Source organism: Bubalus bubalis, chromosome 23 (genome assembly GCF_019923935.1).
Source record: "Bubalus bubalis isolate 160015118507 breed Murrah chromosome 23, NDDB_SH_1, whole genome shotgun sequence".
NCBI classification, from domain to species: domain Eukaryota; kingdom Metazoa; phylum Chordata; class Mammalia; order Artiodactyla; family Bovidae; genus Bubalus; species Bubalus bubalis.
The window spans coordinates 50,343,293-50,354,919 of NC_059179.1; the positions used below are offsets into that span (position 1 = coordinate 50,343,293).

Genomic DNA, 11,627 nt, shown 5'->3' on the forward strand with positions numbered 1-11,627 from the left:
AAAATCAAAACTTCCATATATCAGTTCAGAAACTTCCATCTCAAAACAAAAGCGTTTGACTTAGTAAAATAGCTCTGATGACAGATATATTATTCCCCAAAAGATATGTAAGACATATTACATTCTTATGGTTCATAATTCCAAAAAACAGCCCAAGAATCAAAGGAAGAGACCTGAGAAATGGAAGATGAGGTGGAGTTACTCTACAATCGACCATGTTAGTAAGAAGTGATTATTTTATTTCATCGTTTAATATAGCTTAGCCAAAAAAGTCAGGGGCTTCCAGGTAGCGCCAGTGGTAAAGAATCTGCCTGCCCATGCAGGAGACGCAGGTGTGATCCCTGTGTCAGGAAGAGCCCCTGGAGGAGGAAATGGCAACTCACTCCGGTATTATTGCCTGGGAAACTCCATGGACAGAGGAGCCTGCTGGGCTACATGGGGTGACTGGAGTCCATGTCACCATAAGTCCATGGGGTGACAAAGAATCGGACATGACTGTATGACTGAGCACACATTACAAAACGTCAGGAGGTAAAATTTACACGGATATGCTTCAAGTATGAAATATGTGCCACAAAATGGCAAGTAAAAACACCCTGTGATAGAAAAGCTATGATAATTTGCCAGAAGCTTCTTCAACTAAGTAGATATTTAGCGTTCCCACAGTATGGGTTTTCTAAGAAAATTCAGGTATAATGCAAATGTCAGTATGATATTCAAGAGTGAGCCGACAGGAGGAAAGGTCACTCAAAGGTTTTGTTCAAACAATGAACTGATTTCACTATTTTTTAAACTATATGTGCTGATCACTTTGGTGACAGCATTGATAATGTACTGCTGCTGCTGCTAAGTCACATCGATCGTGTCTGACTCTGTGCGACCCCACAGACGGCAGCCCAACAGGATCCCCCGTCCCCGGGATTCTCCAGGCAAGAACACGGGAGTGGGTTGCCATTGCCTTCTCTGATAATGCACTAGGAAAGTAAAAGATCCTACTTTCAAGTCCCAAAGAGACGTCTGAAGCCCTGGATACCTGTATATTACATACTCTCAGATCCTCTCTTGTCACCATCCAATTAGAAAGGAAATGTGACCACCTTAGTGTAAACTAAATGTATGTTCATACAATGCTTGCTCAGACCCTAGTAACTCAGTGACAGATGACGACGGGGACAGAGGCACGTTGCAGTCAAGAATCACAGCTTCAGCCCATGAGAACACACAAATGCAGTAAGGCCCCTCCACAGGCCCCTTCAGCTGTGAACTTCCAAAGACGTGGACGTGGGCACTCGCATGTCCAGTCAGATAAGTCAGCTCGTGTGTCTGGCGGGTGCTGCCACACGCACGCGTCCTCTGCGAGTGGCCGCGCTTTTGTGGACTTTGCGGCACTGTGCTGGGTAGCCGACAGGAGCACAGTGTCTTTCTTTCAAGCCCAGGATGTCCAGAAGCAACAATAAAAGCAGTGGTGAGGCAACCGGAACGACCGTGCTTTTCACGGTACTGTACTGCAAGATTAAAGATGTTTTCTTTACTTTTTCTGTTTGTTTTTTTTAATGTATGATTTGTGTGAAAATATTACAAACCTATTACAGCACAGTACTATATAGCCCATGGTGTTAGCTGGGTACCTAGGCTAAATTTGTTGGATTTACGAATAAATCAGCCTTATGAATGCACTCTTAGAACTGAACTTGCTCACCTGTAGGGGACTTGCTGGCGTTGAGTGTTCTTTCTGACTTATTGATAAATAGTGCCCAGAGCAAATTAGACTCATGAGGCAGAAGAAGAGGGAGGAAAACAAATACATCTCCCAAACCAGCAATGAACTACCCACAGGTACATGTCCTTATTGCTAAATTTTAGAGCCACACACTGAGACAATCTTGGTAGGTAGGAAATTACAAGGAAGATAATGAAATTCTGAAGTCATAAAGTATCCTGTAATGGAAGGTGTTGCAAGATAATTGTGGCATGGGTAACATTTGCTTTTGTAATATGATCATATGTTAAGGTGATTTTTAAAATCAACTTAAAAATTCATAAGATGATTTTATTCTCTTGTTACTATATAGGTTTATTATATCATCTTTCAACCGGAGATTATTTCATGGGAGTCTGTTCCAGGACAAATGTTCTCTCAGGTCACTAGACTCCAAAGATAGAACCGAATCCATCTCCCAAGCCGCACACTTTTATAAACCATGGCCAGTATCACCCACCCACCCCCAAATCTTACGTGTGTCTGTGTCCTGTGGACCACAGAGCCGTGAACCTTTTCCTACATAAGAAACACTTTTAAAAAGAGTTGCCTGATCAATTAGGGCCCCTCTTAAGAGCTATCCACAGAGGATTTGGTCCCATTCTAAAAACAGAGCACCAAAAATGTGATTCTGTGCAAATTGTTTCAGGCATCTCTTCACCTTAAAACAGATTCCATTCTCCAAAAATACAGTGAATAATCAAACCCAAACTCAATTTCTTTATGAAAAGGAATCCTGACCACAGAAAAGGGATTATATTTTACTGGAAGAATTATGTCATTAAAATGACAAAGATAGTTTTTCATACCTAGAACTAGTCTGTAGCTAAACCTAGCAAACAAACACAAAACCAACCGCACATTGTCACTGCCATTTGGGCACCAACCTGGCAGGGGCTGAGGAGCTATCAGCACTGTGGGCAGAGGCCTGGAGGCAGGAGCTGGTCTGGACAGAGACACGGCTACTTGGTTTGTCAATAGCTGAGGCTTTTGGGGCCCGTGAAACAATCTTGATTCCTCAGGATATATCCACGTTGAGTCCAGAGCAAAGGAATTATTTAAAAAGATCTGTCCAAAGAGAAAGCAAGCATAACATGTAAGACCATGAAGGCTGTAAAATACTTATCCTGTCTAACACTGAATCCTGAAGATTCTATGGGTGGGACTCTTCAGAAGTACTCTTGATGCTTGGGGTTTTGTTATCAGTCACTCTCTGGGCCTGGTCTTCAGCTATTCACTTGGTCAGTTCATTCCAGCAGCCAGTTAACAGAAGAGCGAGTCGCCTCATGGACGCAAGCAGCATGTGGGGGAACAAGCCACACACTACTTTCCCTTGGTTTTCAAGTAAACCAAGTGTGGCCAGTATATTTGAATTCAAAAGTCAGGATAAACCATGAGAAAGATGAGCACTCAAAGTGATAGTGGCAAGGAAAATGCTTTTCAAATGTATTTTTGAGTTATATGTTTAAGGCTAGATTCTGATCAATGGGTACAAATTTAAAAACTGAAAAATTCAAAAGGTAGATTCTGATTCAGAAGTAGAACTTTTCTGTTTTTCTGTGGAATCCAAATACTTTAAGCTAAAACAAAATCCTCCACCATCACCATCTACTGGTGCTTTTGAACAGGCCAGTCTTATTCTGAAAAGGTTTCTCTCTAGACCTAATGGTGGATCTACTGAAATAAGAAATTAGAAATATACCATGGTTTTTGTCATGGGAATACCCAACAACTTAGTAACAAGTAGCCCATCTGTCCAATCAAACCAACTGAATTTTTACCTTACAGTTAGGGATCCTTTTGTCTATCCAGCTTTTCCCAACAGGAAGTGGAAGAGCAGAAGTGCAGACATGTGGAAAAATGGGCACCAGTTCCACAGAGGAAGAGGGGGAAAGTCCAATCGATGGGGAATGACCACCAAACAGCCACTGGAACCCAAGGAAAGAGAAGGGCATGCTCATTAGCCTGTATCAATCGACTCTACTTCGTACCAAAAGATGCTGGGGTAGCTGCTTTAAAAGGGAATTTTAAAATGCATGTATTTGGTTATGAGAAAAATTTCCTCTTTCCAGTCCCCAAACCCCACAAATATTCAAAAATTCTAAAAATTTATAAAAGTTTCTGTATCTGACTCATCACAATGCATTGACAACACGGCAGTCTTCAACATTAGGGGAGAGCTTCTAAAGCACAAATCCACAAGAGCACGGTAAGAAATGGAGTTCTGCCCCAAGAACAAGACCAGCCACAGCGGAAAGGCGACATGCTGGGTATTCCTTTTATAATTCTTGAATTTTTTCATAAGCAAGCAGAGAGCTATATTTTATTATATTCTTTTCCATACGACATCTCATATTAGTTATACCCATCACCTTAAAAACAGGGACTGGCAATATTTTCAAAATAAGAGGTTAAGATTCAAAGTTTTCCAAGGTCCACAAATGCAAATAGATTCCAAGGCAAAGAAAATATAAGTGAGATTATCACATAACTAAAAGTCCCAATGCACAGAATAAGACAGCAAATGTTGAAAGGGGACAGACAGTTTAGGAGAAAGTCTCTCTAATTAAATTAACTGAATCGTTATCAGTGAATAGGTTCATTGTTCAATGATATGGAATGCTTCAATATGCATTTGTTTTAAAATCATAAAAGCATTTTTGAATTTCCTGTTATGTGAAAATGTTCTTCTAAGATAAATACTGTTTTTAACAGAAAATATGCAGCACACAATATTTTAAAGATTAATATCATTTGGGAGAGGTTTTGTGTTTTAAATTTACACAAGAAAAAAAATGCAGTTTTCTATACAGGAAAAAAAAAAATTGTAGTTCCTTGACATTATATACCTCTAGTGGTAGTACTGGGATATGACAACCCCTTGAAAATAGCAAAAAAAGAAAAAAAAAAGAAAGAAAGAAAAGGAAAAACTACCAATGCTTATTAAAAATATATATACAACATGAACATGACTGCATCACACATCAAAACACCATATCCATTACCACATATGTGATGTATCATTATATCCAAAGACCAATTTAGGAAGAGTTAACCACATCTTTTAGAAAAGCTTACAATATAATGTTGGAATTAAATTAATGATGTTGTGTATTCTGTCATCCACTCATTTGAATATGCTATGGATGATAATCAATGGAATAAAATACACATTATTCCCTGATTTAAATCCATCTGCATAGTTAGATAGCACACAATGGATCTTGCCAAAACCAGCTTGTCCTACTCCGTTGCACCATTAATCAAAGGTACAGTCACTTTCTCTTTTTAATTCCAGGTTTGCAACGCCAAACTCCTCTAAAGTGCAATATGACAATAGCTAATCTAATGGACTCGGGCAGGCTAGGGTGGGAGTGGAAATCACCCAGTTGCATTTCTCAGTTTTAAAGCCAGGGTTTTCCTGCAGGCTTCCACTGGTTTGAATTTTCTTAAGCATTGTCCTGAGTCTATTTTCAAATGAAAAAAAAAAAAAAAACACTAGATCAGAATCAGAAATAGCTATTGATTCCCAGCTCGGTTTTCAAGCCTGGCAGAGGCTGTAAAAGTATTAACTTCTATCCGCTAAGTCGGCCACAGTCCGCAGAGGCAGCGCTGGGCTTTCGAGGCGCCGACTTCAGCACCGCGCTCTGGACAGCGACCCCGGCAGGGGCCAAAGTTGGGGCGGGCAGTCCCGACTCTGGTTTTGAGGCGCGGGTCTCCAAACTGCCCAGCGAGAGACCGGGGAGAAAGACTTGCAAAAGCTACCAGAGGCGGAACGGGACGTCGGAGCGTGAACTTTGTTGTCCATGCATGGCTGCCAGGCTGCGCCCTGATGGGCTGGCGGCCCGAGGACCACTGCGGGAGGAGGGAGTGCGCGCCAAGGGGCCGGGGCCGCCGGAGTGGGGGCAAGGGCGGCGCCCAGGGGCAGGGGGACGCCGGCCACCCCGAGCCCGGGTCGGAGCGGGGGACGCGTTACCTGCCCGTTGAGCACGGGGTAGCGGTGCGCGGCGGCGGCGGCGTGGTCTGGCGCAGAGGGCAGCGGCAGCAGCGGCAACAGGGGCTCGCCAGGGGCTTGCCAGGCGGGCAGCCCTGGGAGCAGCGGACCGGCGGGGGGCTGCGCCGAGGCGAGCAGCACGGGCGGGGGCGCGACCCCCGCGCCCAGCCGGAGCAGCCCGGCCGAGCCGGGCACCATCCAAACCCAGGGCGGCGGCGGCGGCGGCGGGTCTGCATTCATCGGCCAGAGGAGAGGCTGCCGCCGGCGGGGCTGGTGCTGCAGCCGCCGCCGCCGCCGCTGGAGCCCGGCGCCCACCAGCATCCTACATCCCGGCGCGGGCGGCGGCGGCGGGGGCGGCGGGCGCCCGAGGTGCTGGCCGGCGGCGGCGCGGGCTCCGGAGCCAACTCACTTGGTTCCGCGGCGCGGCCGCTCGCTCCGCCCCTGCCCCGCGCGGGGAGCCCCTCCTCCCGCCCGCCGCCCTCCTCTCCGAGCGCTTTCGCCCCGCGCCGCCGCCGCCCCCAGGCCCCGGGCCGGGCTCGCAGCGTCTCCGGATCCCGGGCTCCGGCCGGCGCGCGCCCCTGAACCCCCGAGGCCGGCGGCGGGGGAGGGGGAGAGGGGGCGGGGAGAGGGCGGGGGCGCGGGGCGCTGAGGGCGCGCCTGGCCGGGATCCCGCGGATCGCGCCCAGGGCTCAGATGTGGTCGCCGGAGGCCTCCGGCTCTCGCGGACGGAGCGCACGCGGGGAAGGCACGCACGGCCCGGCCCGGAGCCGGGGTCCACCAGCAGCAGCGAGCGGAGGCCAAGGTGGCGGCGCTAGAGCCTGGCACGTCCCGCCGCCGGGCGGGGCTGGGGGCGCTGGCGCGGACCGCTCTCTGCCTGGTTTTATCGGGGTCAACCGCGGAGGGCCTCGAGGGGACGCTGGCTGCAGCCTCCGAAGCCGAGCGGGCACCAATTTCCACCCGGGGCGGGTAGATGACACTCCCTCTTTGGAGAATCTGCCAAACACTTTCCTAGGCCCTCAGCGCGCCCTCCGCCCAATGGCCCCTACCCCGCGCCTCAGCACCCAGGTGCCTCTCTCCGGGCAGGTCGCCTCCGGGCCTTTGCACAGGACGTCCGGTGGTCGCTGGGATTGCCCGTTGTGAGCGGGCCCTGGACTGTACTGGGTCCAGAATTGTGCGGCTCCTTTCCCCACCGCACGCGGCCTCCGCAAGGCAGCCCTGCGCTGCTTGGGGCCAAGGACCACCACCCTTCCTGCGGGGACCCTCGCTCGGCCTGCACCGCGGAGCCTGGCTTAGCGCTGGTCACACGCAGTCGCCGCCAGGCGGCGCGCGCCCCTGCTGACCTGCGTCCTGCTGCAGACCCGAGTCCCGCGCGGTCTCTCCCTGTGATGCCGGCCCTGAGACCCAGCCCGGCTCTGGGCAGCTCTCACAGATAGCTGGATGGAGACTTCCATGTGCTAATGAACTCCTTAGGGCGCCGGAGAAACCTCAGCGCAGCCACAGCGCAAGCCCAGTGCTTCTCAGGAGCATTTGGTGAAGGGCCTTCCTGCCGCCTGAAGCAGAGGGAGGTATTATGAAGTGTGCTTTTCAGAGCTGGCATGAAGAGTCCACCCTGACCTGAGCAGGAGCGCATGCACCCACCCAGGTACACCCGCGGGCACACCTGAGACTTTCCAAACACCAGCAGTCCTCACCTCCAGGCGGGTCCCAGACCCCCCTCCTGAGATAAGCTGACCGCGCAGAGTGCTTTCCATTTGCTTTCAGGGTGGTTTCCTCATTCTCCTAATTTGCTTAATTTCCTCCTGGCCTGGCCTGGTTTCTTTTCCATCAGGGCATATGCTAATTTACATAGCTGGCATCTCCATGTTTTACTCCATGCGAACCATTTTTCAATTAGCAAGTTGATTTCTTTCTTTGATGCAAAAGGCCTGGCAAGATTTTGTTTTTTCTCACCTACCATCAGAAAGCTCTGCAGATTAGGAGCCTGTTACTATTCAGTGTAAGCCTTTAATTCATGCGCACCCCTGGTAGGTGTCTTGATCTTGGTGGCCACAGCCAGGCTAAGGAATTGGGCCCGGCGACTTGGGGCAGGCCAATGTGGACCCCTTGAAGGGTCCTGTTTGAATAGGAGTTATCCACCTTTTCTCCACTGTTTGGAGGCTGGCAGTGCCCAGATTGCGTGCTGCTCTCAGCAAAAGAAAAAAGCACATGCACAGACCCCACGCTTCTGGGAAGCAGGCCTTAGCCATGATCTGGGGGTGCTTCAGCAGGTACTCTGGGGGGAGTGCCACCCCTTCCCATGCAGCTGTCCTTGGAGTGGTTCTGCTAAAGTTAGCTTTTGTCAACTGGTGATATTTATTCCCTCCCTGGCTTTTTGGTGCCTTGAGCACAGGATGCCTTGGGCAGCTGCTCGGCTCTGAACAAGAGCTGGGAAATCACAAGTAAGTTCACTCAAAGGACCTCAAAGTAGCCCAAACTCCTCTGCTGCTTCCTGCCATGGGCTTGACTGTATTCGTTTATCACAGCGCTCGAGCCCCTTTCCCTCCATGCTGTGTGCTGGGTTCTGGGGACACAGCAGAGGACAACACGGGTGCAGAGCGATTTCCACAAATTCGTTAATTAATTGATATGACAAGGGGCCAGGAGATGGGCTTATCCCCTACTTCCGTCTCCTGTTTCAATCACATTCATCTCAACATTTTCCCCACACCACCCCCCAACCCAACCCAGGAACAACCAGACACCCTCATGGACAGGAGAAGCCCCCCCGCCACCCCCTGACGCTCTCATTCCAAGGGGTATTTAAGAGGACTCTTGTAAAGCAGGGAACCCTGTTCTCCTTCAGGACTGGAAATCACCACCCATCTGTGAGCGAAGGCTCCGTGCCAAGTAAAAGTGAAAAAGCAAAAGTGTTAGTTGTCCCATCGTGTCTGATTCTTTGCGACCCCAAGGACTGTAGCCCACCAGCCTCCTCTGTCCATGGAATTCTCCAGGCAAGAATACTGTAGTGGGTAGCCTTTTCCTTCTCAAGGGGATCATCCCAATCCAGGGATCAAACCTGGGTGTCCTGCATTGCAGGTGGATTCTTTACCATCTGAGCGGCCAGTGAAGTCCTGGTGCTCAGGTGGAGGCCAGGTAGACCTGTGCACCCCTGTCAGTGACCCAGGGGGCCAGCCCTGGGCTAGCACCCCATGAACTCAGGCCCTATTTCTCCCTGTAAAAATCATTGAGAAATTCTCCTCGTAAAGGGTTTTACACACAGTCTAGTCTCAAGTTCTCCTAACCAATAAAAGCAAGCTTCAGTCTGTCTGTATTATTCAGGCAGAAGCAGCAGAAATTTCCAGCTAATCTGTGACAGACTGAAGAAAGGAGATCCATGCCATGAGAAACGTGTGAATTAGCTTCATATGCTAATAAGTTCTGAATTGCTTATTACCTTGCAGGGGAAAAAAACAGTTGAGTGTTAGGGAGAAATCAGTGGAGTAAGATTTTGCAGCTTGTAGAATGATTTATTTTCAAGTTATTAAAAAATCTTTTTCTAAGTAAAATATAATAGACCTCCCCCGACTCCTCGCAAAAGAGAGAGAGACAGAAATATGAAGGTGCGTTCTCCAGGCCTGCAGAGTTACAAATAATCCCCAGGGGGAAGGGGTGGAGGGGAGGGTGGAGAACTGAGCTGTAACCTTGGCAGCGCCCTGCCCCACCCACCTGCTCACACTGCCAGAACATCTTTCCAAAACAAATGCTAATCCTGCCAGGTCCTTCCCTGCTGAAGGCTCGTCAGCTGTGATGTGACGAGGCCCGGATGGAAGCCACGAACGTGAGCCACCATCTCAGGGCTGGCATCTTCAGGACCATTGGTGGTTTGATACCTGGCTCAGTGCGGGTGAGAAGGGGCTGGTGGAAGAGTACTTTTCCTACCTTCTGCTCAACTCAGGAGTCTGAATTGAGCATCCTTTCCCAGGGACGAGCATCCAAGAGGAAAGGTTGCTCTAGGCAGGACGGCTTGGGAGGCTTACACCTGCAGGTGGGTGGGGCAGGGTGCTGCCAAGGTTACAGCTCAGTTCTCCACCCTCCCCTCCACCCCGTCCCCCTGGGGATTATTTGTAACTCTGCAGGCCTGGAGAACGCACCTTCATATTTCTGTCTCTCTCTCTTTTGCGAGGAGTGGGGGGAGGTCTATTATATTTTACCTAGAGAAAGATTTTTTAAAACTTGAAGATAAATCATTCTACCTGGAAAGATCCACCTGGGATCTGTTGTGATTGTAAGCTCCAGTCTGGGGTCAGGAACAAAGCCTTGGCTGGAGACACAGAACTTGAGTTAGCAGAAGAGTGGAGAGGGGCGGCTGTCTTCGGCCTCTGAGACAGGATGTGTGGATGGGGTCACCCCAGGCGAGCACAGAGCAGGAGAGGAGGCTGCCAGGGGCCAAAGATGGAGATGGTGCTCTCTGGGAAACACAGAAGAAGACCAAAGGCAGGCAGGGGCACAGAGCCACCTGGACGGGCATGAGTCTGCTTGCTTGTTAAAGGGTTTTATCACTGCTTTTTATTATAAATGTGGTACTGCAGACTATCTGGAAAATACGGAAAAGCATCATGAATCAAACCCACATGGGGAAAAAGGAAAATGAACCTTTTGTTGACCTCCCTCCGCAGTGTATTTTTTTCTACTCATCTCTATCGTAATTATGTCTATTATACACAGTGCATCTTATTACACTTTATGTCAAATTGCATTTTATAACAAATAGTTCAAACCTTATTTTTCACTCAGCATTGCAGCATGAAGGGTTCCCCACATTGTTGGAAATCCCTAGAGGAACCCCGTTATCCACAGCAGAGCAGACAGCTGGTGGAGGACAAGCAGGAGGGGAGGGGAGTCTGCCCAACAGGGGTGGGTCAGCAATGCACCCCACTCAGCGGCCTGTCCATTTTGTAGTTATAAAGAACTGCCCAGCTACCCACCTAACTTCCTACCCAAAGACTGGGGTGCATAGATGCTGTGTGGGGCACGTGGAGCCCTTGAAATCAGTCACCTCCCCAGTGGATATTTGAGGTTTTCCTCCCAGGATGCCCAGGACAAGGCAGACCCCGCCCCCCGCCACTCCCCCGTACCCTCAGCTGCTACCCTCCGCAGCCATTCTGAAGTCCACACTGATCCCCAGTCAGCTCAGTGGGGCCTGGACAGCAGGAGCTAAGCACTATCCTCCCCTCCCTCCACCATACCTAGTAAGAAGCTCCCAGCGTCCAGGGACTAGACCAGAGGATTCCTCATGCTGGAGTGAAGTCCAGCCCAGGTCACTGCTGAGCCCCCAGCGGGTGCAAAGACAGGTCAGAGATGTGACCCTGCTCCGTCCAACCGACAATCACGCAGCCGGGTCCTGCCTGAGGGCACTCAGCCAGGGGGAGTGGAGAGGCGAGGGGCCAGCCAGGCCCCGGGAGGTGTCCAGCCAGAGAGGCGACTTCCTGGGACCCAGGCCACGGCAGCCTGGGCCCTGGGCTCTAGAGAATGACCGTGAGGGAGAGAGATGGCCCCTGCAAAGCTTAGAGTCCAAGGGGTGGTGCCAACATGACAGCACCAAACAGGCAGCCACAACAACACGTGAGCCCTGCTCATCCTAGGTGCCCGGCCGGAGAGCCAACGGGGGCAAGGGGGCGGGCCCAGCATCCTCCCCGAGGCCCCGCCCCAGCCGGACCCAGCATCCCTCCCGAGGGCCCACCCCCCTCAGGCCCAGCATCCTGCCCAAGGCCCCGCCCCAGCCGGGCCCAGAATCCTCCCCGAGGGCCCGCACCCCGCCCCCACCCCGCCCAGCATCCTCCCCAAGGGCCCGACCCCTCAGGCCCAGCATCCTCCCCGAGGCCCCGCCCTAGCCCC

General features: G+C 50.7%; 1 protein-coding gene across 2 annotated transcripts in view; it reads right to left on the reverse strand.

The window, feature by feature from the left end:
* The window catches only part of TCERG1L (transcription elongation regulator 1 like), a 197,229-nt gene extending 189,867 nt beyond the window's left edge, over positions 1-7,362 (reverse strand). Inside the window, exons 1-3 of one of the 2 annotated variants that reach the window (XM_044935085.2) lie at positions 7,094-7,362; positions 3,541-3,687; positions 2,647-2,827 (exon numbers count right to left, since the gene is read on the reverse strand). In XM_044935085.2, the coding sequence (XP_044791020.2) occupies positions 2,647-2,827; positions 3,541-3,687; positions 7,094-7,204 (439 nt within the window). In that variant the 5' untranslated portion in view covers positions 7,205-7,362. Of the gene's footprint in view, positions 1-2,646; positions 2,828-3,540; positions 3,688-5,735; positions 6,149-7,093 lie in introns of those variants that run through there. The other variant, XM_044935084.2, reaches the window with a different exon arrangement.
* Positions 7,363-11,627: the final 4,265 nt, after the last annotated feature.